General features: G+C 42.0%; 1 protein-coding gene across 3 annotated transcripts in view; it reads left to right on the forward strand.

Moving 5' to 3' along the window:
• Positions 1-27,258, forward strand: part of HPSE2 (heparanase 2 (inactive)) — a 1,066,536-nt gene that overhangs the window by 854,890 nt on the left and 184,388 nt on the right. For all 3 annotated transcript variants that reach the window (XM_029610101.1, XM_029610102.1, XM_029610103.1), the window contains one exon: positions 7,059-7,173. In XM_029610101.1, the coding sequence (XP_029465961.1) occupies positions 7,059-7,173 (115 nt within the window). The remainder of the gene's footprint in view (positions 1-7,058; positions 7,174-27,258) is intronic.

The raw sequence follows: 27,258 nt of genomic DNA on the forward strand, positions 1-27,258 counted from the left end.
CTGAGGGAGAGTGGCGCTGGCCAGCATGGTCCCTGTGGGCATTGTACAGTATGTAGTCACACCACCCTGTCAAATTCCTTTACTCATCCTGTTACTGGACTTTTTCACCAACTCCGATATAGGTCGGATTGCACCACGAGGGGCGTGGTTTATGTCATCCAATGCCCGTGCCCTCTACTGTATGTGGGTAAGACATCTAGGATGGTTAAGACCCGAATGATAGAACATTGTTCGAACATCTGTCTACTCAGGATGGACGAACCCTTAGTTACACATTGGGTTCAACATCATCACACCATTGCTGATCTACAATTTTCAATTTTAGAGGTGGTGGTACCCCCGTTCCGGGGAGGGGATTATTCTGAAATCCTGGGTAGACGTGAACAAAAGTGGATCTTTAAATTATCTACTGTCCATCCAAAAGGTCTCAACAAAGACATTGAATGGTTCCTGTTTAGTTGACACTTCTGTGGGGGAGGAGTTTAGTTGCGAGTCTCTCGTGGTATTTTCTGTCTTTGGCGCCAAAACTGCCTCTTTAAATTGTTCACTTAGTGTACGAGCCGGTGCGCTCCATGATGAATATATAAGGTATGTTTTTGTTCTTTGAAAACCTGTATAAGTTTAATAGCCCTCTCTATATGGTCCATCATTTATTGTTCTTTATACCATAGATAACATTAATCGTGGGTCCCTCCCGATGCAGCTACCGCGAAACACGGACCGTGTCGGGGGACTGTTTACTTGCATGTTTGAAGATTTATGGAGTTGCCAGGAATGATTGCTGTTTAAAAACATCATCTTAATAAAAAATTGACTATAAGCTTGTTGATGGACTTGGTTACCGGTAATTGAAGTCTCCCATTATTACTGCACTACCAATTTGGTTAGCTTCCCTAATTTCTCTTAGCATTTCACTGTCCGTCTCACCATCTTGACCAGGTGGACGATAGTATACTCCTATCACTATAGTCTTCCCCGACACACAAGGGATTTCTACCCATAAAGATTCAATTTTGTATTTAGTCTCATGGAGGATGTTTATCCTGTTGGACTCTATGCCATCCTGGACATAAAGCGCCACACCTCCTCCCGGGTGCTCCTCTCTGTCATTGCGATATATTTTGTACCCCGGTAGTGCACTGTCCCATTGGTTATCCTCTTTCAACCATGTCTCTGAGATGCCAATTAAGTCTATGTCATCATTCCCTCCTATACATTCTAATTCTCCCATCTTACTTCTTAGACTTCTGGCATTAGCATACAAACATTTCAAAGTTTGTTTTTTGTTTGTATTTTCATTCTACTTTTTAATTGATAGGGATAAGTTAGAATATTTTAGCTCAGGTGAGTTTTTAGTTACAGGCACTTGGACTACTTTTCTTATTTTTGGAACCTCACTGTCAGGATGCCCTATTTCTAATGCATCATTATTGTCCTTTGAAGATACCTCTCTCCGAACCATGCGCTGCTGAGCGACTGTCGGCTTTCCCCTTTGTTCTAGTTTAAAAGCTGCTCTATCTCCTTTTTAAAGGTTAGCGCCAGCTACCCTGGTTAAGGTGGAGCCCATCTCTTCGGAAGAGACTCCCCCTTACCCAAAAGGTTCCCCAGTTCCTAACAAAACTGAATCCCTCTTCCTTGCACCATCGTCTCATCCACACATTGAGACTCCGGAGCTCTGCCTGCCTCTGGTGACCTGCGTGTGGAACAGGGAGCATTTCAGAGAATGCTACCCTGGAGGTTCTGGATTTACGTTTTCTACCTAAGAGCCTAAATTTGGCTTCCAGAACCTCTCTCCCACATTTTCCTATGTCATTGGTGCCCACATGTACCAAGACAGCCGGCTCCTCCCCAGCTCTGTTTAAAATCCTATCTAGGTGACACGTGAGGTCTGCCACCTTCGCACCAGGTAGGCATGTCACCAAGCGATCCTCACGCCCACCAGCCACCCAGCTATCTACATTCCTAATAATCGAATCATCAACTATGACGGCTGACCTAACCCTTCCCTCCTGGGCAGTAGGCCTTGGGGAGATATCCTCAGTGCAAAAGGACAATGCATCACCTGGAGAGCAGGTCCTTGCTACGGGATCCTTTCCTGCTGCACCCAGTTGATGCTCTCCCATCATGAGACCTTCTTCCTCCAAGGCAGCACCAGGGCTGCCAGTCTGAAGTTGGGACTTGGCTACTATGTCCCTGAAGGTCTCATCTATATAAATCTCTGTCTGCCTCAGCTCCTCCAGGTCTGCCACTCTAGCCTCCAGAGATCGGACTTGTTCTCTAAGAGCCAGGAGCTCTTTGCATCACATGCACATGTACAACTTCTCACCGGTGGGTAAAAAATCATACATGTGACACTCGATGCTAATGACTGGGAAGCCCCCCTCTGCTGCCTTCATCTCAATTTCGATCAGTTCCTAGCTAAGTTTTAGTTTGCTATGGGAGTAGGAATGTATCTAATGTCCTCTAAATGTATTAGTGATCAAATTCTCAATAAAGTTTTTGTTGATTTTTGGGGTTTGGTTTTTTTTTTGTGAAAGTGGCACCTGCCTATAAATTAAGGGATGTGCTAGGGGTGAGTGGGTGAGGGGTGGGAGGGTTGGGAAATACAAACAGTCTAACTTCAGTTAGTCAGCCAGAGTGACTCACTGCTCTCTTGATTAACAAATGTTAGTACCTATTCAAACCAAGTCACACCACCTCAACACCTTTCAAAGGTGAGTAACTGGACTGAACTTTTCAACCTTTTTACTTAGGCATACACTGCTCCTGGCTACTTTTTGAAATCACCAGTTTGCCAAAATCTCCACCAGTTCACTCAGTCCTTTTCCAGGTCATTGAGACGCTCTTAGCTCCCCCCATTTCACACAGACCTCTCACCCAACCAATTGTAGACAATAGACAAGTCTAATATCAATTATGCAAGATAATTAGTAGGTTTAATATTATGTGAATATGTTGCCAAATGTATGTGTACGTATGTGTGTATATGCTTGGTCCCACCCAGGAATGCCCCTAAACCATCCCTTCTTTGCACAGGTACTGTTACTGTATATGTGCACATGAAACTGAAAATATGTGCATACCTTTGATGTTTATAAAACACATAAGCAAGTACAAGCTACTTATGTGTGTATATGCTAGTTTTAAGCAAGTTAACTCCTTTGAAAATGTACTCCTATGTGCACAATTTATCAGGTGTAAATGTGTTCAAGTAGTTTTTTGGGATCATTTGAAAACTGATCTAAATTATGCTGTAATTGCCTTAAAATCTATGTGGGCTCTAACAAAATTATTCCCATAATGTATACAGTCACATTTTCAGGAAAAATCACATCTATACTATACTGTCATAATGAGTTACAGAAAAAATACAACACATACTGGGGCGGATTTTCAGAGCCCTGCTCGCGTAAATCCGCCCAAAACCGGGCGGATTTACGCGAGCAGGGCCCTGCACGCCGGTGAGCCTATTTTACATAGGCTCACCGGCGCGCGCAGAACCCCGGGACTCGCGTAAGTCCCGGGGTTTTCGGAGTGGGCGTGTCGGGAGGCGTGTCGGGGGGCGGGGCCGGAGCGCGCGGCGTTGCGGGGGCGTGTCGGCAGCGTTTGGGGGCGGGTACGGGGGCGTGGCTACGGCCCGGGGGCGTGGCCGCGCCCTCCGTACCCGCCCCCAGGTCGCGGCCCGGCGCGCAGGAGGCCCGCTGGCGCGCGGGGATTTACGCCTCCCTCCGGGAGGCGTAAATCCCCCGACAAAGGTAGGATGGGGGTTTAGACAGGGCCGGGCGGGTGGGTTAGGTAGGGGAAGGGAGGGGAAGGTGAGGGGAGGGGAAAGGAAAGTTCCCTTCTAGGCCGCTCCGATTTCGGAGCGGCCTAGGAGGGAACGGGGGTAGGCTGCGCGGCTCGGCGCGCGCAGGCTATACGAAATCGATAGCCTTGCGCGCGCCGATCCAGGATTTTAGCCGATACGCGCGACTACGCGCGTATCTACTAAAATCCAGCGTACTTTTGTTTGCGCCTGGAGCGCAAACAAAAGTAGGCTGTTCGCGCTCGTCTGAAAATCTACCCCACTATATATTAGAGATGTGAATTGGAACCGGAATCGGTTCGGTTCCAGTTCCGATTCAAATCTTATAATTTTTATCGTCCGGCCCAATTGGTTTTTTGTTTATGGCTGCGCCCGATCCAATAAACAAAAAACCCACCCTGACCCTTTTAAACTGACCCCTTAGCCTCCCCCACCCTCCCGACCCCCCCCCCCCCAAAACGTTTTAAAATTCCCTGGTGGTCTAGTGGGGGCACAGAGAGCAATCTCCCGCTCTCGGGCCATCGGCTGCGCTAATACAAATGGCGCCGATGGGCCTTTGCCCTTACCATGTGACAGGGTATCCATGCCATTGGCCGGCCCCGTCACATGGTAGGAGCACTGGATGGCTGGTGCCATCTTTAAAAATGGCGTGGGAATGGCCAGCGCCATCTTTAAAAATGGCGCCAGCCATCCAGTGCTCCTACCATGTGACAGGGGCCAGCCAATGGCACGGATACCCTGTCACATGGTAAGGGCAAAGGGCCATCGGCGCCATTTTTATTAGTGGCAGCCGACGGCCCGAGAGCGGGAGATCGCTCCCGGCGCCCCCACTGGACCACCAGATAATTTTAAAATGTTTTTTTGGGGGGTCGGGAGGGTGGGGGAGGCTAAGGGGTCAGTTTTAAAGGGTCGAGGTGGGTTTTTTTTTTATTGGGCCATCGGCACCATTTATATTAGTGGCAGCTGACAGCCCGAGAGCGGGCGATCAGTCCCGGGCTTCCACTGGACCACCAGGTGATTTTAAAACATTTTGGGGGGGTTTGGGAGGGTGGGGGAAGGTAAGGGATTAGTTGTAAAGGGTCGGGGTGGGTTTAGGCGTTGTTTTGGTGTGCCGGTTTTCCCGCCCCCCCCCCCAAATAACTCCCGTTAGTGGACACAAACCCGATTAATGATTTTTCACGATAAATCAGGGGAATTTCTATTGTATCGCACTCTTTAACGATTTTTGACAATTTAAAAAATATTGGACGATATTTTAAATCGTCAAAAAAAGATTCACATCCCTACTCACCCTGGAATAGACACAGGGATATTTACCTGAGTATTCTTCAGCTTTTGCATAGACTTACGCTTCAGCACATGCTTTATCTAGAGTTTCTAGATTTCTCCAGGAAATCAGAGATAGTTGTAGAAATCCTTTTTCCCCATCCCACCCATGGCCTTATAGTTCCAATTTTTAAAAGAAAACAAATCAACAATTTTATTTTTCCATTATAAGTTCAGAGATAAAGGACCTGATTTTAAAAAACATTTACACTCTTAAAATTGGGTTTTACGGGGGTCATTTTCAAAGGAGTTACGCATGTAAATGTGACATACTATCGTAGCAATTTTCAAAAGCTATTTACTCGAGTAAAGTGCACTTACTTGAGTAAATCCTATGGACAATTCAATGGCATATATTGTAGCAATTTTGAAAAGCCCACTTACTTGAGTAAAGTGTATTTACTCGAGCAAAAACCAGTTTTGCTCGAGTAAATGCTTTTGAAAATCTGGCCCTACATGTGTAAATGCACTTTGAGTAAATGAGCTTTTGAAAATTGCCACAATATATGCCATTGAATTGTCCATAGGATTTATTCGCATAAGTGCACTTTATTCGAGTAAATGGATTTTGAAAATTGATACAATAGTATGGTAATTTTATGAGTGTAACTCCATTGAAAATTACCTCTTATGGGCCTGATTTTAGAAAGCATTTGCACACTTAAAATTGGGTTTTACATATGTAAATGCACTTTTACCTGTGTAAGTTGGCTTTTGAAAATTGCTATAGTATATGCCATTGAATTGTCCATAGGATATTCACATATAAGTGCACTTTACACTTGTAAATGGCTTTTCAAAATTGCTATGATAGTATGTTACATTTACGCGTGTAATTCACCTGATAGTATATTAACTTATGGTCTCAGAGAACCCAAGGAATAAATTAAGAATTGCAGTGAGACATCCTATGACAATACAGTTGTACTACATGTCTGTATTATACACCAGGAATGTCTATATTGTGCAGAGTCATATGACTTAACATTTACATTAGCATATACTCTATAAAAGTTTGGCATTCATAAATAATTATATATTTCAATCTTTAGAACATTAAAAGCTAAGGGCCTGATTTTAAAAAGCATTTACTCGAGTAAAACAGCGTTTTACTCGAGTAAATGCACTTTACTTGAGTAAGTGGGCTTTCGAAAATTGCTACAATATATGCTATTGAATTGTCCATAGGATTTACTTGTGTAAGTGCACTTTACTCCAGTAAATGGCTTTTGAAAATTGCTACAATAGTAGTTACATTTACATGTGTAACTCCTTTTGAAAATTACCCCCTAAGGGCCTGATTTTAAAAAGAATTTACTCACTTAAAACTGGATTTTACTCGAGTAAATGCACTTTACTCGTGTAAGTGGGTTTTTGAAAATTGCTACAATATATGCCATGAATTGTCCATAGGATTTGCTCACGTAAGTGTCCTTTACTCAAGTAAATGGCTTTTGAAAATTGCTACAATAGCAGTTACATTTACATGTGTAAATCCTTATGAAAATTACCCCCTAATAGTGGTTTATAGCTTCTTCTGTCTTGTGTTTCAGTCATTAAAATTGGTATTTATTAATGAGCATGTGTTTGTTAAAAGCTAAAGAAAGTTATAAAAATTCAGAGAGCTTGCCTAATTTTAAATGAGGAGAGAAAGTAGTTGACCTAAATCTAGAAGTTGCCAGTTTAGTGCACTTTACTCTTAACTGAGCAATAAAACATTTGACTTGGCATAAATACAGTTGTTTGAAAAGAGCAAATTTAAAAAAGATTTTAGAATTAATGGTACACTATGGCTCCTATCAAACTACTAGATAATGACCAGGCAGAAACATCTGCACGTTTCCTTTTCTGTACAATCAATGTTTGTAAAGTAACAGCCACTTGTTCTCATTTATAATTTCTAATACCATTCTTTTCCACTTTATAGATGGTTGAACACTTTGGGAATGTCAGCTAATCAAGGAATTCACGTTGTGATTCGACATTCATTTTTTGCCCATGGGTATAACCATCTTGTGGACCAAAACTTTAATCCTTTGCCGGTAGGTCTAAAAGGAAATTTCCATTTCTTCTTTCTCTGTCCATCATGAGGACCTTTCCTTGTATCTCTTTGATTTTCTTCCTCTCTGTTTCTGTCAGGTGGGTTTTCTTTTTCCTTCCCTTTCACCAGGCAATAATTCTGAGAGATAAGCTTGTCTTATATTTCTGTGCTTCCTGTCCCATTTCATAGATTTTTGGCTGAACAACAGAAACAATCCTGGGTATGCAATTTAGAATCTACTTCTCCTTGTGGCCTGTTTGAACTCTGTTTGAAAATGAATTTTTCCAGATTGATTTCTTTAAATGCTAATAGGAGACATTAGTTAATGTCAAAAGCAACATGTTGAATGCAGATGGAGAGTGTTACCTCTGAAGCTGAAACATTACCAATACATATGAATGAGTGTAAATCCTCAGCTTTAAGAACTTTAGGTCTAGATTCATCATTCTGCTATATTTATAGCAGAATGATAAGCTGCGTGAAAAAAGGGGGCATGGGGGCGAAACTGTGCTGCCGGCTGCATTGTGGCAGTGCATTTTCACTCGCCACTGTTGCGGGCGGGCCTCACAGTTTCGCACCTATAGTGCCATGGGAAAGGGTGTAGTTATTTCCCACGATGCTGCCGGCGATAATGTAGAAAACATTATCGCCCACAGCGCTGCTGGGACATAACTCCACCGAAACTCCGCCCACACTCCTCCCCTTCCTCTAATTTGCATTGTGCTGCCGCAATGCGGTAAGGCCCTAATGCACATGATACCGGCACATCGCGGTTTGATGAATGATCTGGTAAGGAAGGTTATTAAGTGGAATATCCTGGGTGGAAAGACTAAAATGGGATAAGGCAACAAAGACAGACATACAGTCAGTTACGTCATGGAATCAGGAGACTTATAATAGAAAAGGCTTTCAGAAAATACAATAGGTGGGTCATTCAGTTAAAGATTAAGGGCCTCATTTTCCAGAGGGATCGCACGCGATACCAAAATGGGGGCGGAGTCGGCCCCGGAAGAGGAGGAGTCGGGCCGTCACCGGGGCCGACTCCGCGAAGACGCCGCGGATGACGAAAAGGTAAGGCCTTCTTCGCGTCCGAGTTCGCACCCAATAGTTACACCTACTATGGTGGCGCTATTGGGTGCGAAAACCGGCAGCGATCGCACCGCGACTGTGCGATCGCTGCCGGCTAGCGCAGGCCCGCCTCCCGTTTCGGCCCCTCATTCCCTAAAATATCGCAGGCCTGCGATACTTTATAAAATGAGGCCCTAAGATGTAGAAAAGAATATAGAAAGGATGGCTATTTAAGTGTGAAAAAAAGAAACAAATTTTGTGTTTTAAATATTTACACTTGTTTTTGAAAAACAGCTGTGGACTAGATTTAAATTTTGATAAAAGCTGACCAAGAAGGTACAAAAAAAGACTGCAAGTCAGTTGACTTACACAATTTTGCCATATTACAATATTTATTTATTTATTTATTCAATTTCTAGTCCATCTTTCCATAAGTAGCCCAAGACAAGTTACAATAAAAATAAATTCATCAAACATTAAAATACACAATGAAACATACCATGAGTAATTTTATAACAGGCTGCCAAAGTTAGGTGGCAAAACACACATAAGTTACACCAGTTTTCAAAGTAGATTTAGTCCATTTTATAAATTATCTCATCAAATTTAGCTGCATAGAACTACTGTTTTGTGTATGGAGATTTTTCAGGAAAATTTATGTAGATACTTTTGAAAATGCAAAATTATGGGCATAAGTCCAAACCCCTCCACAACTCTGCCCTGGGAGCACCTCCAGTCAGTTTGGGTAAATTTATGCATGAACAGGCAGTATGTACATAAGTTCACAGACATGGGGTGAATTTTATAAGCTCGGTGAATGCCAAAGCCAGGAGATATGCACAGAAGTCGGGCTGGCATGCGCTGCGTGGATTTTAAAAGGCACCCATGAATATGCACAAACATTTTTTTCCTAAAAAAGGGCGGGATGTGTGTGTGGTCTGGTTTGGGCATGGGCATCCCAGGATTTATGATTGAAAGCAGCACGTAAATACTTATGTGCACGAGCATGCGCCAGGGTCTCCTACCGTGTAACTTTACTTCTGCTATGGATGACATGTAAATCCTAAAACAAAAACAAATCTAGGCTAGTCAGCGGAGTTTTAAGGGTAGGGGCTAACAGGGTAAAAGAGAGGCTAATTAACTAGGGGGGTTAGGAAGTCCTATCCTTTACCTGGGCGAATTGGTAACGAATTGGGGAAACTGGTAATTCTGTCATATGCATGTCTACTAAAATCCCCTTACTTACGCGGTTTAGGCAGCATTTGTGTGCACATGTGCATGTCCATATAAAATTGTGCGCATATGTATATTCGTACAATTATATACCATGTACACTTATCAGCAAGTATGTTACAAAATGACCGTGTCCTTTGGTGAGAGCAGGCATATGCACGTACATGTAGCAAAGTTACCATCATATCAGGTGGACAATTATGTAAAAGGCTAACAGGGTCATTTATCAAATAGTGTTAAGTGCCTTTAATGCATGTGAAAACTGTGTAATGGTTGTATTAAGGCTTTATTGTGATGTGTTCTCAAATGAGAGAGAGAGAGAGAGAGAGAGAGAGAGAGAACCTAGCCATAGTACGCTCACACTAGATAGGTATTTATATCTCTATGGGAGATGTACAAAATTCATGATTGTTCTTTTGCCCAATTTTTCAGGCAAAAGGCCAATAACATTTCTTTGCAACACTTTTTGCTTACCCAGTTTCTTTGCTGAATTTTTTCCCTTCTTGAAATGGAGAGTGCAATCTTCAAAAGCTGTCAACCCAGGAAAGTACTGATATACCTGGATAAATGATTTCCCATGCTTAACCTGGCTAAAAGTGCACACAGGATTTAATCCTGTGTGTAAATTCAGCTGCATTAGGAGTCACTTCCAGGGGTGTGGTGGATAGTACGTTCAGGGAGGATAACTTTCAAAAAACTCCGCTTGGCCTCCTATACATGCGTATCTGGCCATGCAGAGATCTACTACAGTATTTTATAACCCTTGCATATCAGGTATGTACAGATTATAAAATTCATGTATGTTTTCCCACCCAGCATACAGGCATATGTTTGGTTAACCACAAATACCTATTGAGCACTTATACCTTTCCTACCTATTTTATAAACGTGTTTATATGCACATGCACAAAAAAGAAATCTACTTTGCTTGCGTAAAACCCTTATTTATACACGGAAGTCAATATATTTTATAAACATGAGCATATATAGTAATTAAATCATCAGTTCACCCAATCCTTCTCCAGGTCATCAAGACCCTCCTAGTTCTTCACCCTGAACTCCCACCCAATCAATAAAAGACAACAGATGAGTCTGATATCAATTGTGCTAGATAATTAGCAGGTGGCCTCTTGGCCCTGCCCTGGAACACTCCTAGACCCCCTCTTTTTTGCGCAGGCAAATGTGCCTGTGAAACAAAAAATATGCCCATATTTCTGATGTTTATAAAATAGCATTTATATGAGTACAAGCTACTTACACACTTAAGGAAGTCATTTTCAAAGGAGTTATGCGCGTAAATATAACATACTATTGTAGCAATTTTCTAAAGCCATTTACTCAGTAAAGTGCACTTACATGAGTAAATCCTATGGATAATTTTAAAAAGTCCGTGCACACGTCCATGTGCGCACAGTTCCTGGTGCGCGCGCATGTACGTGCCAGTTTTATAACATGTGTGCCGGCGTGCGCATGTCATAAAATCTGATGGCTGTACGCACATGTGCGCCAGATTTTAAAATACGTGTGTGCATGTGCAGGAGCCCACGACTCGCATGCGCAGAAGGGAAAGATTTTATAAGCTACGCACTGTGATGCAATCAGGCCTCCTCCATTTCCTTCCCAGTCTACTCCAATTAAGGAGTGGACTGGGAGGGAACTTTCCTATGTCTAACTCTACCCGTCCTCCCTCTTCCCCTCTCCTCCCTGCCCCCTAAACCTAACCTAACTCCAAATTTTTATTTTACAAACTTACTGCTCCTCAGAACAGAAGTAATTTCTGCGTGCCGGCCAGCTGCCAGCGTGCACTTCCTTGGGACAGCGTCGAATGGCGCTATCCCAGCCTGCCCCAACCCTGCCCCTCCCCACCCAGACCACACCCCCGGCTCGCCCCTTTCTTTTGGTACAGCATATGTACATGCACTTCATTCGAGTAAATGGGTTTTTGAAAATTGCGACAATATCAAGTAAATTTTAAAAGCCCACCGTGCATAAAAAATGGGGGTTACGCACGTGGCCGGGCCCTTTGTAAAATGCATGCAGGCTCGCAAGGCTCAACCATGCGCATAACCCCCATTTTTTATGCACGGCGGGCTTTTAAAATGTACTTGATATTGTACCAATTTTCAAAAACCCCCTTACTCGAGTGAAGTGCATGTACATGTGCAAAACCCAATTTCCAGACTAAATGCTTTTTAAAATCAGGCCCTGCCTTATATGGTACTTTTACATGCATAACACCATTGAAAATTCACTCCATAGATTGAATTTTCAAATCCATGCACATACTTTTCCATGTAAATTCTATCCACATTAAAAAAAAACAGGTGTAAGCGTCTGTGGGTACTATGTCGCAAATTTAAAATGGAAATTTGAAATTTTCCCCCTAAATCCTTTGGCAAATATTGTGCTACTTCAAAATTGTGCAAGCAAACAATTCACAGGCTTTTTATACATTTTTGTGCCCCAAATATTTGTTATTTCTATAACATAAAATTGTACATAATGCTGTACAAAGTAATTCAAATAATTTCCACATCCCCTCTCCCAAAGAGCTCCTCAGCTAACTTTGAGCATGGAGTGTTTGCATGCCTTACTAAAAGTCATTCAGTGGGTGATATAGGAATTAAGCCAACGTGTTGAGGTTTTCATCTCTGTGTTTTTAACTACTGTACTACTCTGCCAGTCTAGATAACATGAAATGACAGAGATAAATGACACTCACATAATATAGTGACTCACAACAATTCAATTCAAAACTTTTCATTTGTAGTTGCTCAGGAAGGCTAGAACAGCTGTAGTTCCAAACTCAGGAGTTCCATTACAGAAACGTCATACAAAATTGTTTTAGAAGCAGCAGGTTTTCTTTTCATCTTTGCTTGGTCTAATAAATTCTGCACCTTGTAAGTGGAGAGCTTGGCAGACAGGAGAAGCATTCTGTATCTCTATTGGAAGGAATCTACAAGAGTTGTCCAGGACACAGATCCGACAGTTACTACCTGCAGGCATTTGGAATGTGTAATGCAGATCTGGGAATCATAAGGATTGCCACATCAGAAAGTTAAGCATTTGATAACAGAGTGGTGCAAGTAAAACCTGCGGATTTTACATCTTGGTAAAACTGTCAAAAACTGCTAGAGGTTTGGTTCTTAACTTGGCTTTAAAACCATCTACTCGCTAATGAACTAATAAATTCTCAGTGTCCATACTCATCCATCTTAACATTAGCACTGCAGTGTTGAAATAATGCAAAATCAATTGTTTTAGGGGGTCATCTATCAAAGTGCTTTGTGTGATGTGAGAGAGAGAGAGAGAGAGAGAGAGAGGTAGGTAGGTAGGTAGGTAGGTAGGTATTTATATCTCTATATGAGGCCCACCTAGTTACTTGAGGTGAGGTTTAGGTAGTTGTGTAGGGGTTAGAGGGCACTTTGACATTCAGGGTGAGACGTACGAACAGAACAGTACACTCTTGTGAAAATTTGATGTCCTTCGGAGGGAGGAAACTCACCCAAAGATGAGATTTGTACAATGTTCTCTCAACTAGGTGGGCTTCATATACAGGTATAAAAACCTACCTACTATAAGGGCCTTATAGCTAGTCTCTCTCTCTCTCTCTCTCTCTCTGGTTGTAGGTAGGAATTGCAACAATTGTGGTACTTAGTACAAAAAAGTTATCACATTCTGTGGTAATACCTATGCAAAGTGCACTTTGTGATAAATAGGCTATTACCATAAAACACACTCCTATTGCATGCGATACTTAGTGCATTTTGATAAATCCAGGCCTTAGTTTCCAAAACTGAATAATCGACTTGAGGGTCGAATATCCTCACTGTCATAAAACAAGTATAGAAAAGATGTGCTTCTGTGGAATATATAGACAAGTTAAGAATATTTATTTATTTTATTTATTTATTTATTTATTAACTTTTATTTACCGACATTCGTGAAACACATCATGCCGGTTTACAAAGAACTCAGGCGGGAAATACAATAAAACAATATAACGATATAACAATATAACAGTAAAACATTAATAACAGAAACAAAATTCAGAATATAAAATGAACCAAAAATGGAGCAATAACAAAAACAAAAGGGGGGAAGGAAGGGGGAGGGGGAGGTGGGGGAGGGTGGGCAGGGGACAGGTCATGGGGAGGGAGGGAGGGTAGGGGTAGGGGGGTATGGGAAAGGGGGATGGGGAGCGGGAGGGGAAAAGGCATATCTAGATGAAGAATAAAAACAAAGATAACATAGAATAGAGGGAGACTATGTACAGTAGAAATATGTACAGGTACTATTAACTTAAGTAGTACTACGGGAGTGTTGGAAAAACCGGCCATATTAAAATGGGCGACGGTATTCACTATGAGATAGTTTATTTAACGGGAGGCTGCGGGTGTAAAGGGAGAGAGGAGTACTGGGGGAGAAGGTGGCGGCCGGGTGGCCCAGGAATCTAAGGAGGACTTGGGGGGGAGAGGGGAAGGGGATGGGTTGGGTGAAAGGGGAGTAAGGGTGGATGAATGGGCAGGGGGGAGCTGAGACGTGTGGGAGTAGGGGTGAAAGGTCGGGCGGGTGGAGCTGGGGGGAGAAAATTAAGTTTGGTTAGTGTCGGGGTAGGCCTGTCGGAAGAGCCATGTCTTGACTCCTTTCTTGAAAATGTGGAGGGATGTCTCTTGGTGTAGGAAGGTGGGGAGGGAGTTCCAGAGGGTGGGGCCAGTGACGGAGAAAGCTCTTCCTCTGGTGTGAGTTGAATGTGCTGATTTGAGGGACGGGGTGTGGAGAGTGCCTGTCTGGGTTGTTCTTGTGGGGCGGTCAGAGGCACGGAAACGAGGCATTTCATCGAGCCAGGTGTGATTAAATTTATGTAGGGAGTTGTGAAGGATGGTGAGAGTTTTGATTGTGATCGGAAAGAAATGGGCAGCCAATGTAGGTCCTTTAGGATAGGGGTGATGTGGTCCCTTTTACGCGTACCGGTTATGATTCTCGCCATGGAATTTTGTAGAATCTGAAGGGGTTTGACGGTGGTGGCAGGGAGTCCTAGTAGCAGGGAGTTACAATAATCAAGTTTCGTGAGCATAGTGGTCTGTATGACTATGCGGAAATCGTGTGTGTGGAGGAGGGGTTTGAGTTTTTTTAGGATGTTTAGCTTATAGAAACCTCCCTTTAGGAGAGCTTTGATGTGGGGTTTAAAACTTAGGTGCTGATCTATGAAGACGCCTAGGTCTCTTACAGACTGGGGCTGGGAGAGGGCTGTGGTTGTATTCTGGGGAGTGTTTTGTCGCGTGGGGAGAGTGAAACGTTCAGGCTGATTAGAGATAACGAGTAATTCTGTTTTTGAAGTATTTAAGGCTAGGTGGAGCTCAGATAGCAAGGCGCTTATGGTGGCGAGGCAGGATTCCCAGCATTGCAAAGGTTCGCTTATGGACCTTTGAAACGGGATGAGGATCTGCACGTCATCTGCATATAGGAAGAATTTCAGGCCTAGGTCAGAGTGGAGGTGGCATAGGGGTAGAAGATAAATATTAAAGAGGGTGGAGGATAGTGATGAGCCTTGGGGGACACCTTGTGTGATAGATATACGTGAGGATATACGTAGCTTGTCTCAGTAAAAGCCAAGTATAGCAATTTTAATCTATAATCTCATATTCTTAGAAAAGATACTATAAGTGTAAGGAATTATTCCATTCAACTGGTAAAATTATATAGATACATCAGACTTTATACACTATAAAAGAAAATATTCAGACAGCAAAAAAATTGACCATTTTTTCTGGCATTAACAAATACCGTTATCAAAACATGCAACACTGATTAAGACATTGGGCATGGAGTTGCAAATCAAACATGCAAGGACTGTAAAATTAATTTCAAACTTCTTGCATGCCAGCAAGAGTTAATAGTTTTGTAGTTTCATCGCAAACTATGGAATGTTGAGGACACCTCAGTTAAGTAAGAACTACATTGCAAGGAAATTATATCATTGCAAGGAAATTATATATTAGCTTCCTATTCACTTTTGAATCAAATATAAATGTCTAATGCTTATCCATAAAACTATCTATGGTTATAATAACAAATGGCTAAATGCAACTCTCCATATTCATACACCTTCGCGTAATTTGAGGTCTTTAGGTAAAGCATTTCTTTCAGTTCCATCTCCTAAGTCAGCGCGTCTTAATGCAGTTAGAGGGCCCTTTCTTTGGCCGGTCCAAAACTTTGGAATTCTCTCCCACCTGAATTACGTCTAGAGGAGAATATTCAATCTTTTAAGAAACAGCTGAAAATGTGGTTGGTTGTATAGGCTTTTAACACTGCAGTATGATTTCCTTTAGTGACTCTCCCTGTGAAATTAATATAAAGAATGTATATTTTAACCCTATTTGTTAGTTTGATTTAGAAAGAATTTTATGTATTTTGTTATTTTTAGAATGATATAATTTTATACGTTTTTCTTTTTAGAATGTATAATTTAATATGGTTTTTTTCTATTTATAGGGTTATTTTATTTTATTTTATTTTATTGAATGATTTTAGGATATGTCGTTAAAGACTGTCCATTGGATTGTGAACCGACATGAAGTGTATACAATACGTTCGGTATATAAAAATGCCTAAATAAATAAATAAATACATAAATATCATGATAAAAGGTTAGTTAAAATTCTAATTAATGGTTGGATAATATTGTTAGATCCTTATGTGCAGTTTTAAAGGAGCACTCTATGTTGGAGTGCTCCTTTCCATAAATTCTATGGTTCAGCTTAACAGCCCTTTATAAATTATTATTGGGCAGCCAGATGTTACTCAGTAACAACCTTGAATTTTACCTAGAAATAGATTTTTAAGAAAGTAAATATATGGCAGCTGAAAACTCTACAGATCTTGGCTGGCTGGCAGTTGCAGCCCAAGTCAGCCTCAGTAGTCAGCACTGTACATCAGTTTCCTCTTTTCTGTTTGGACTCTCTTATAAACCCAGAAAAGACCTAGATCTAGCTACAGCTCTGATTTATATCTATTCAGATTCCATAGAAGTTTTAGCTGTCATGTATTAGCTTTCTTAACTGAAATTGAAAAGTATAAAGGCAATATGTAGGAAAAAGGAGCAGTGCAATGTGAAGTGCTTCTTTAAAAGACTAGCTAGGATGGGAGAGATCCAGTATGGTGGATCTGTGAGAAGTCTCAGCTGCATACAGCTGTGAGCGTGGGATAAACACTGTGGATCCATAAAGTCTAGTGGATGTGAATGAAGAGATGAGGCAAGGGGGTGGCTTGCTTGCGGGAATGACGGCTACTACCTGGAGATTAATATCCTTATTCAATAATCATACATACAGTTAATGCAACTCCAACATTGCTCTATGCTTCAACGGCAAGAGGAAATGTGGAAAAAAGGATTTGCATCCACGAAAAAGCAGGGGAGTAGCTTGCTTGTTACGGCGGTTACTACCCCAAACCAAATAAGCCTGATACTTCACTTTCAATGCACATCCCGCATAGCTCTCTGCTTCAACGGCAGAGAGAATGAAGAAAAGATGATTTATATTCAGCATCAACCAACAAGGAATGAATTACATAGTCTGGGTAAACAAATAAGCATGGGTGTAGCTTGCTTGTTACAGCGGTTACTACCCCGAATCATTTAAGCATGATACTTCACTTGGAATACATATCCAGCGCAGCTCACTGCTTCAATGACAGGGGGGGATGAAGTAAAGATGATTTATATTCAGACAATCAACAAGGACTAAATTGCACAGGCAGGGTAAACAAACGGGAGTAGCTTGCTTATTACGGCGGTTACTACCCCAAACCAATTAGCTAGATACTTCACTTAGATGCATCTCCAGCACTGCTGTCTGCATCGATGGTGGGGGTCGAAGGGAACTGGAACCAAAAAGTTACCAATAAGGGCCCTGATCTCAGCAGTCAGAGTAACAGATAAGTATGAAAACAAATAGGTGTGAAAGCTTGCTGAGCAGACTGGATGGGCCGTTTGGTCTTCTTCTGCCGTCACTTCTATGTTTCATGTTTCATATGTTTCATCTGTTTGAGCAATTGCTGATTTAATCTTACCTTTATGCTGATTTTCTGGTATGGGAAGGTGTAAGGACAAGATCAGGGATACCTTTGGTGTCAGTCTTAGCAAGTCTTGATGGAGAGCCTCGTAGTGTGGGGACCTGGTTTAGTGTCTGAGATCCATTGCTGGAGATGTCAGTCGCCCAGCTGGATGCTGAAACATCATTTAGTTCTGACATGCATGCTGTTACCTTGTTTTGGGCATGAGCTGGACAGCATGCATCCGGGAATGCTGCTGAATTCCTCAGTTGTGAAGAAGGTGACATTTGCTGAGGGGACGATGGCTGTAAATTTTGCAAGACTGTTAACAATCAACATTACTTATTTTTGTTTCCCATTAAAGTCTATAGGGGAAGCAATGCATCCTACTTTGGATTCCAAAATTGGGGTTTTTGAATCAGTTGCACTGAATTATGGGTAAATTTCAACAGACAAGGGAAGAGCACTCCAAAACTTTTTGTGGCATTAGCCTTTGCCTGAATTGGTGCGCTAAAACATATTGAGATTGCAGCATATTCAATCATGATTTTTGGTGATATATGACTATACTTTGAGCTTTAAATTGTCTAAGTTATATAATTTTGTCTTAAGTGTGAATTTTTTACAATAATTATGTTATTATATATATCACTTAGGTTCTAGGCATAAGAGCTTAAGACATTTTAATAAATGCAAAATACATATACAAGATTGTGTCAAAGAAATGCTAAAAGTGTCATGTCAGGGCAAAGGAGCCCAAACAGTGACAGCTACACCTTAAGGTACTGTGAAAGGAGCAAAGCAGCACTAAGAGTGGCATGAACAGCCCAAACCTCCATGAGAGGGGGGAACGAAACACCAAGAGTGGCAGGAAATATCCCAAGGAATTGATAGAGAGTCAAAGCAGTACAGTGGTATAAAGACTCCAAAGCACCATGAGAGGCATAAAGCAGCCAACCACAGAGGCAAGAACATCCCAAAGCTCCAAATCAGAAGCAAAAGGTGCCAATAAAATTGGTACAAAGACCCCAAGGCACCTAAAGAGGAGCAAAGGGCACCAACACAAGACACCTAAAGAGTAACAGAGGAAACCAACAATATGGCATGAGCAAACAAGGCACCTAAAGAGCACCAAAGCAACAGTGACATGAATACACCAAGGCATGGTGAGAGGGCCAAAGCAGCAGTAACAGTGGGATAAACATCTCAAGGTACAGTAAGAGGAGTGAAGCAGCAGCAGCAATGGCATTTCCTATGGAAAAGGGTTTGTCTTTTTACAAGTAGTCTTACTGTGTGTACTCCTCTTACTCACTGCTTTCTCTCACTCACACCAGTGTGGAGACTGTCTCACACACAAAAGCAGAGAAGCAGTGCATGCCAGTCTGCCGCATTGCCAGTGCCTACCCTAGTGAATGCCTGCCTATTGCCACTATTGTCATATGCCTTGTTTTTCCAGAGATGACACTGTTTATGGAAAAACAGTATATCACAACAGTGGCACAAACACCACAAGATGCCCACAGAGGAGCAAAAGGTACCAACAATAGTGGCATGATTACCTTAAGGCACCTACTGAGCAAAAAGCAGCACCAACAGTAGTAGTGGCATGAATATCACAAGGCACCTAAAGAGGAATAAAGCAGCAGCTACAGGAGCATGAATACTCCGAGGCTTAGAGTGTGTATTGATGGGCTGGTTGCGGGACAGCTCCGTGACTGGCCAACTCATCCCCGGATGCTGCAAAGTTCCTTGGTGGTAGGAACTGCATCATGAGGCCTCTCCTCTTTCTCTCACCAGCCTTAGGTGCGCGTGCATGCCGCTGCTCCAGAATTAAAGGCCTTGTGGCAGGAAAACATTGATGGTGCTGGGTGATGATGTCAACACAGCTGGGTTCTTTAGGCCCAGCTAATTTTCTGTCGAATGCTTCAGAAACAGATCCTCCTGCTTTGCATGGTGTATTACTAATTCCTGTGCCTTCTCTTGCTGTCTCAATTCCTACTTCATGTTCCTTCTGTCCTGCCTGACCTGGTTTGTGCCTTTGCTCTGCCCTCCTTGTTTGCCTTCTTCCTACCTTGTCCTGGTCCTCAGAGTCTTGTCTTGCTTTGTCTTGTCCATTTATCTTTGTCTTGCCCTCAGAGTTTTATCTCTGTCCATCTTGTCTATCTTAGCTTGCTTCTCCAGTTCTAACCTCTGCCTTGGATTCTGACTTCTTTCTTGGATTGCTGCCTTCCCTGACCCTTAGTCTGGATCCAGACATCATATGCTCACTTCCTGTCCTGACCCTTGGCCTGGACCCAGACATCGTTTGCTTGCTGCCTGCCCTAAGCACTGCCTGTACTAGGACTCTCTCTCTGACCGTTCTTTAAGGGACACTTGCCTAAGCATTGCTGACCCCTGGAACCCAAAGACTCAACCTGCAGGAATGGGGCTGGTACAGGTGAAGCTCCAGTTCCAGTTCCAGTAAGGACATGTCCACCTGCTGTCAGCGTGAGCCTAGAGGTTTTGCCTACTAGGCTGCATCAACCATAACACAGCCTAAGGACTCATATCCATGACAATTTGCTGAGGCATTGAGCTTGGTGGATTTGTCCCCAGCTCAGGCCATCTTCGGGTAGGCTCTCCAGATCCAACAGCAGCAAGATCAACTAAACAACCAGACTGGCATCCTTCAAGGCATGGCAGCTTGAATGGAATCCATACAGGTTCTCTTTTCCACATCGTAACCTCCCCTGGTTGCTCCTATTCGGCAAACAGCCACCATACCACACCTCCCACCATCGCCCAGATATGAAGGTGATCCCAAAGGCTGTACAGGTTTCATCAACCAGTGCAGAATGCACTTTGAACTTCAGATGGCCAGTTTTCCTTCAGACCACGCCAAAGTAACCTTCATGCTATTTCTATTGGGCAGCCCTACCCTAGCCTGGGCATCACCTCTCTGGGAGCAGAATGATCCCATCATGGAAAATATGGATAACTTCCTCCACTAGTTTCGTCAGATTTTTGACAAGTTGGGTAAAGCCTCATCTGCCACTTCTGAGTTGTTTTGGATCAGTCAAGGTAACCGCACCATTGGCGATTATGTAATCCAGTTTCAAACCCTGGCCTCTGAGTTCCGTTGGGATGAAGATAGACAGACAACCATCTTTTGGTAAGACTTGGTGAATTAAATGTGAGTTGGCAGGTTGGGACATACCACTCACACTAGAGGATCTCATTGCTCTGGCCATACTGGTAGATCTCTGATTCCAAAAATGAGCTTGGGAGAGAGGGGCCATCGATTGACCCCTCCAACTTGCCCCTAAGTTTCAGTGACCTTCGGTGCCCACAGCTGACACGCAAACCATCTTGCCTCCTGAGAAACCCATGAAACTGGGAAGATGCCGTCTCACCGAGGAAGAGAAACAGAAGCATAGGCAGCTTAATCTCTGCCTCTACTGCACAATACAGGGGCATTTCGCCAGCCGTTACCTCGAAAAAGTCAAGGTTTGGTCAGAGAGGCAACCCTAGGTCAACCTTCTATCTCTCCTCAATTACTTGTGCCAGTTCGCCTTCCTTCTGGTGATACCCTCTCATGATCTTAAATGCTAGTACCAAACATTTAAACTGACACCATAATACAATAGGCAGCCAAAGTAGTTGTAACGGTAGCGAGCAACTGGATTCCACCAAGCATTCTTAGTTAAAAGTCATACAGCAGCATTCTGCATAATTTTTAATTTACAAGTTCATTTCTCCAGGTGTCCTAGATATAGTATATTACAATAATCATTAAGCATGCTTGGTGGGCAGAAAAGGAAATGATAGGACACTTTGGAAAGGTCTGACCAGATTACGGCCTTGTGTGCACAATATGCCAATGGACCTGTGGCCTCATCCTCTATAGGTTCTGCCAGATAGCGTGTGACTGATATTTGTGCTAGCATTTCTTTTGCTGGTAGAGGATAATTTCCTCTGGGGAGATTTGTGCTGGCGTCTCCTTTGTAGGGAGAAGATAATCTTGTCAGCTGCCAACTGCTGTAATTATGGCTTGTTTTAAGAGAGAATGTTCTTCTATGATCACGAGGCGAAGGAGGGTAGGTGGTAGAGAGGATAAAGGTCAGGGAAGGAGTGGTATCTAACAGGATGCTGCTCTGGCTGACACTACTCTGTGGGGTTCCTATTTTTTCCTTTACTGTTTCCCCACACTCCATCTGCCTCTGGCACTTTCATTCCACAGAAACAGAGAGTTGCACCAGTAGGTAATACTTCCTTTTACTCTTGGGTCACACAGCATGGCTAGCATATAACTATTCTTCTTGGCGAGGGGTTTCAGCCTATCTTGCATCTGCTGCTGCAGGACATCCACAAACACTAACACCTCTCCTGTCAGTCCCTCTTCCTACTGAAAACCCTCTAACTTACTCTACAGGATGTTGACTTTAGGGATCACCTCACCCAGGGTGGATATTGAGGAAGAAGATCCTCTATGGCATCCTTGAGAACTCATATTAGTTCTGTTATGTGAGGTCAATCATGATGCCCGAAGGCGATCTACAACTATCCTGCCTTCCAGAGCCAAATGATTAAGGACTGTCCATTAGGGATGTGAATCGGGCTTCGGACGATATTTTCAAAATCGTCAGAAATCGGGAGCTCCCGATAAGAGAATACCAGTATTTTGTTCCTGGGGTTCTCTTATCGTTTTGGGGGAGGGCGGGAAAAACGGCACACCAAAACAATCCCTAAACCCACCCCGACCCTTTAAAACTGTTCCCTTAGCTTCCCCCCCCCCCCCCAAAACTTTTTACAAGTACCTGGTGGTCCAATGGGGGTCCCGGGAGCCATCTCCCACTCTCGGGCCGTCGGCTGCCACTAATCAAAATGGCGCCAATGGCCCTTTGCCCTTACCATGTGACAGGGTATCTGTGCCATTGGCCGGCCCCTGTCACATGGTAGGAGCACCTGATGGCCTGTGCCATTTTTAAAGATGTAGCCTAGGGCTCTTCAGTTTGGAAAAGAAATGACAGAGTGGGGTCATGATAGAAGTTTATAAAATCCTTAGTGGGGCAAGAACAAGTAAATAAAAGACAGTGATTTACCTTTTCAAAAAATACTAAAACAAAAGGATATTCCATGAAATTAGCAATCAGCAGATTCAGAACAAATAGTAGAAAGTAGTTTTTCACTCAGTGCACAATTGAACTGAGGAATAACGGGGTTTATAAGAGGTTTGAACAAATTCCTAGAGGAAAAGTCCATAACACATTATTAGCCAGGTAGTCCAACAAAAGTTATTGCTATCCTTGGGAGTGAGTAACTAGAAATCTGCCAGGTACTTATGACCTGGATTGACCACTATTGGAGACAGGATGCTCAGCTCGATGGACCATGGTCTGACCCAGTATAGCATTTTTTATGTTTGTATGTTCTTGAATAGGTGGAGCCTGTATAGACAGTACAATGTCAAGTCTGTCTCCCAAGAAATCCAGTCTATTTAAGTTCCTTCTGTGACATGGGTAGAAAAATATTTTAACTGAGAATTTGAGATCTAAGGCAGTGGTGCTCAACTAATCCTCAGTGCCCCAGTCCATCTGTTTTCAGGATATTATTGATAAATATTCATCTGATATATTTATATATCCTTGATGTCCAATGTATGCATATTTATTGTATGCATATTCATGAGGGATAGCCTGAAACCAGACCTGCTGGAGTAGGGGGGAGTGGAGACCTAAGGACCACTTTGAGAAACCAATTTGAGCACCATTGATCTAAGGCAAAGAAATACTATCCAGGTTTTTAACTAGGCACATTGCTCTTTTTCCAAAGTAGATAAAAGAAAAAAATCTGGATTCTTTATCTTCATGAAAGCCAACTTTCAACAATATAATGAGTTATTTTAATGGCTTAAAATGATAAAAGAGTTCATAAAGTTTATTTTATTGCAGTTTTAAAGATAATTCTTATAATAAAAATAAACTGTGTTCACTCAGTTCTCTTGGCAGATTTATTTTGCTTTGCTGAAAATAGTTGAAGAAATTTATTTTGTATGGTCCAACATCAGGCTCTTGCACTAATTTTGAAGCATGGTTTTAAAAACATTTATATCCATTCCTTCAATTGGCTTCCTGCAGTGTAAGTCAGCCAAGGGCAGGTGAAAATTGTTAAAGAGGTTAAAAGCTGCAGCCATGGAAAAAAAAAAAAAAACCCAAAAAACAAAACCAGACTTTGACCTGGATCTAGGTGTAGTGGCTGCTATTTTCCCGTGGGAGCTATCAGAAAGATGAAAGCAGATGAACGTACCTGCACGGGGTAGCTGTGATGTGAAATATGAACCTCTTGTTAGCTTCCCTGATAAAGACTTTTCCACATGCTGCCTTTGTGTAAATCAGCTATTTGTTGAGAGATGTGCAACCTGAACTGGAAAATCAGTCAACATTGTATCAAACATACTGATCATCAAGTCACTGAAATATTGTACTGCATTTGTAGTTTTTACCTCAGATCTGATTCATGTCTGTTGGATAAGAAGACTGTTTTTTTAAATTTTATATTATGTATTTAGATTCTTATGTGAAGATGAAATCATGAAACGTTTTTTAAAAAGTCTTTCTTTAGTCAAGCACACAAGATAAATAAATAGATATCCAGTCGGATTTACGCGTGCAGGGCTTTTAAAATCTGGCCCTAAGATTACATATACCCAGATAACTTTAAACCTAACCGGTGATATTCAAAGATAGCCAGTTAGGTTTAAAATTAGCCAGCTAAAGGTAGCCGGATAACTTTATTTGAGGATATTCAGCAGAATGTTTATCCTGCTGAATATTTCTGATAACTTATCCAGCTAAAGTTAGCTGGATAATGGCTTTATAAATATTAGTATATACTATAGATGTGTTTATATCAAATATGTCAAATATCTGCTAAGGACTATTTTTTGTATGCATGTTGTGCATTCAGTTGCCTTCTCTAGATGTATTTATTGGATGTGGACATTTTAATAGTTCATCAGCTGGTTATGGAAATGTTTTATTTTTTTCTATATAATTTTGTGAATAAATATTTATTAGACTAATTAAAAATAACAAAATAATTAGTAGAGTCATGTATCTTAATACATGACTCTTCACTATGGGGTAGATTTTCATAGGTGCGCGTACTTGTGCTTTCCGGCATGCACACATGGATTTGCCGATTTTATAACATACATGCGTGCATATGTGCACCAGATTTTGTAATCCATGTGCGCATGTGCGTGCAGTGCGCGCAACGGAGGTAAAGTTTTGCAAATTTGTGCAGTGACACATCTCGGCCTTACCCTAACCTTCCTTCCCCTTCCGCTCTTCTTCCCAACCCCTAATTCCTATCTTTATTTTTTTCCTTGTTTTTCATCTTACTTCAGGGCCCGACCTGAGGTAAGTTGTGTGCGCCGGCAGCAGGGACAGCAATGAATGCCACTGTCCCGGCCCACCCTCCACCTCATACCTCCCTGCCCAGGACACACCCCCGGGCCTGCTCCTTCCAAGAGGCCCGGCAGTTCTGCACCTAATGGGGCTTATGCTTGTGGCTGGGCCCCTTTGAAGATGCACACGGCGCGCGCAAGGCCCAGCCATGCACCTAACCGCCGTTTTGTACGTGTGCACACAATTTTAAATCTAGCTGTATATTTTATTTCTGTTTTTGCATGAACACTTACATTTGATATCTGCCTTAGGGTTTTTTGTAGTATATGTAGATAGAGAGATAGATAGATATAGATATAGATAGATATATATATACACACATATATATGCATATACATATATAGATATATAAATATTGAAATAGATATATATTTGCCCAGCAGTTTCCTCCTGCTCTTTTGAAATTCCAATTCAGAGTTTCTATTGAGGCTATGGCTTCATGACCTTCAGTTACAACTACCAGACATTTTCCAACATGTTTTAAACCCCTCCCATCTAGCGCAGCTATTGCAGAAATCATTTTCAGTTAGGTATGTGCTTTTGTTTCAAATGATAGTGTAAAATATAACTGTTATATAACTCCACAGTGCTTCCCCTAACACCCACTAAGCATTAAACTCTTGTCAACCTGAATACTGCACAGGCCTCAGCTGCACCTACACTCCTGCTCCTGTACTAGTAATCTCTCACCCGCCAACTGGGTTCCAGCTTGTCTCTGGTCAAGTACCCTGCCCACAAGTTATTCTCTTCTGATTTCTAGGATATTATCACTGCAAAAAAAAAAAAAAAAAAAATACAACATAAGTAACATTGCTTCTAGGAAGGATACCTACAGACCACATGCCAACAATATTGGGATCATCTAGCAACTTACCTCTGCAGGTCAGTTTCAGACACAGAATTAACAAACTAAAAAGTTTATTATTAAAAAGAAGAAACTGTGAACATGAAAAGATTAAATCTGCAAACAATAGGCAGAAAGTAGGAAAATTGATTATACAGAAAATACTATCTAGTTACACTTGACTTAAACTCACCTGTGGATTGAAACACTGCATTTTCAGTCAGGACTGAAACTTTCTCTGATAGTCTCTCAGTTAGTCTTTTTTGATAAAATCAGCTGGCAATACAGAATGTTGTCTTTTTCCCAGTTATACAGCCTGTCATTGTGAGAGATTATCTCTCTGCTGACATTTGAAAAACTGTCAATTCCAGTTTCATTCTGATCAAAGCAGCAGCATTAATAATTTCAGTCCTGAATCTTTCAGTCTTTAAAAGAAGGAGTTTTCACAGGAGGAAACAAAGTTCCAGAGCAAACAATGAAGGCAAAATAAGGAATAACATTAACACTTAAATTCCCTATTTTACCTCAGCAACAAAATATTTTATTTTGTTCTCCACCTGAAACAACATAAAACCAAATACAATTTATTTTATGTTATTTTGTTTTGTTTCCATTCAACTTAAAGCAGTGTTTCCCAACCTTTTGCTGGAGGCATACCTAAGTAGTCGAGTTTTCAGCATATCCATAATGAATATGCATGAAATAGATTTACATACATTGAAGACCCAGGGTATACAAATCTATCTTATGCATATTCATTGTGGCAATCCTGAAAACCCAATTGGTTTGGTATGCTCCAGGACAGGGTTGGGAAATACTGGCCTAAAGCGATAATCCAGTCCTTCTGGTAACAGTTTTACTCTCTCCCGAAACCTCCAATCCTTACTCATTCACTTCCATAATCTCCTAGGGCAACAAAAATATTTTTTGGTGCGGGTACAGCAGGATATTTGCTACCTTAGGCTTAGATTCATCATTTTGCTATAAAATTGTGAAAAAAGTTCTCACAATAAAAAAAGGGCAGAATTATTTTCCTGATAATAAATAGCTATTTTATTGCAACATGTGTTAAATTTATCATACCCATGATATTTTCACATTGCAAACTAAGGCCTGGATTCTCCATTCTCGCACAGAATGGTGAATCCAGCGGTAACGGGGAACAGGGGCGCAAAGGGGGGGCAGTTCTGCGAAAGCCAGCAGCCGTCGCACCACCGCGGTATTATCGCTGCCGGCTTTCGCACCCAATAGCACCACCGTGAAAGGTGGTGCTATTGGGCGTACTACTGGTGACGATAACGGTGCTTACCTTATCGCCTCCAGTGAAGATACCACCGTGTCTGTCTCCTTGCCACCACGACTCCTCCCCTCCCTGCCCCGACTCTGCCCCTGGCAAGCTATCGCACGTGAAAAGGGACATTTTGCATGCAAAAAGTCC

Source organism: Rhinatrema bivittatum, chromosome 7 (genome assembly GCF_901001135.1).
Source record: "Rhinatrema bivittatum chromosome 7, aRhiBiv1.1, whole genome shotgun sequence".
In the NCBI taxonomy this organism is placed as follows: domain Eukaryota; kingdom Metazoa; phylum Chordata; class Amphibia; order Gymnophiona; family Rhinatrematidae; genus Rhinatrema; species Rhinatrema bivittatum.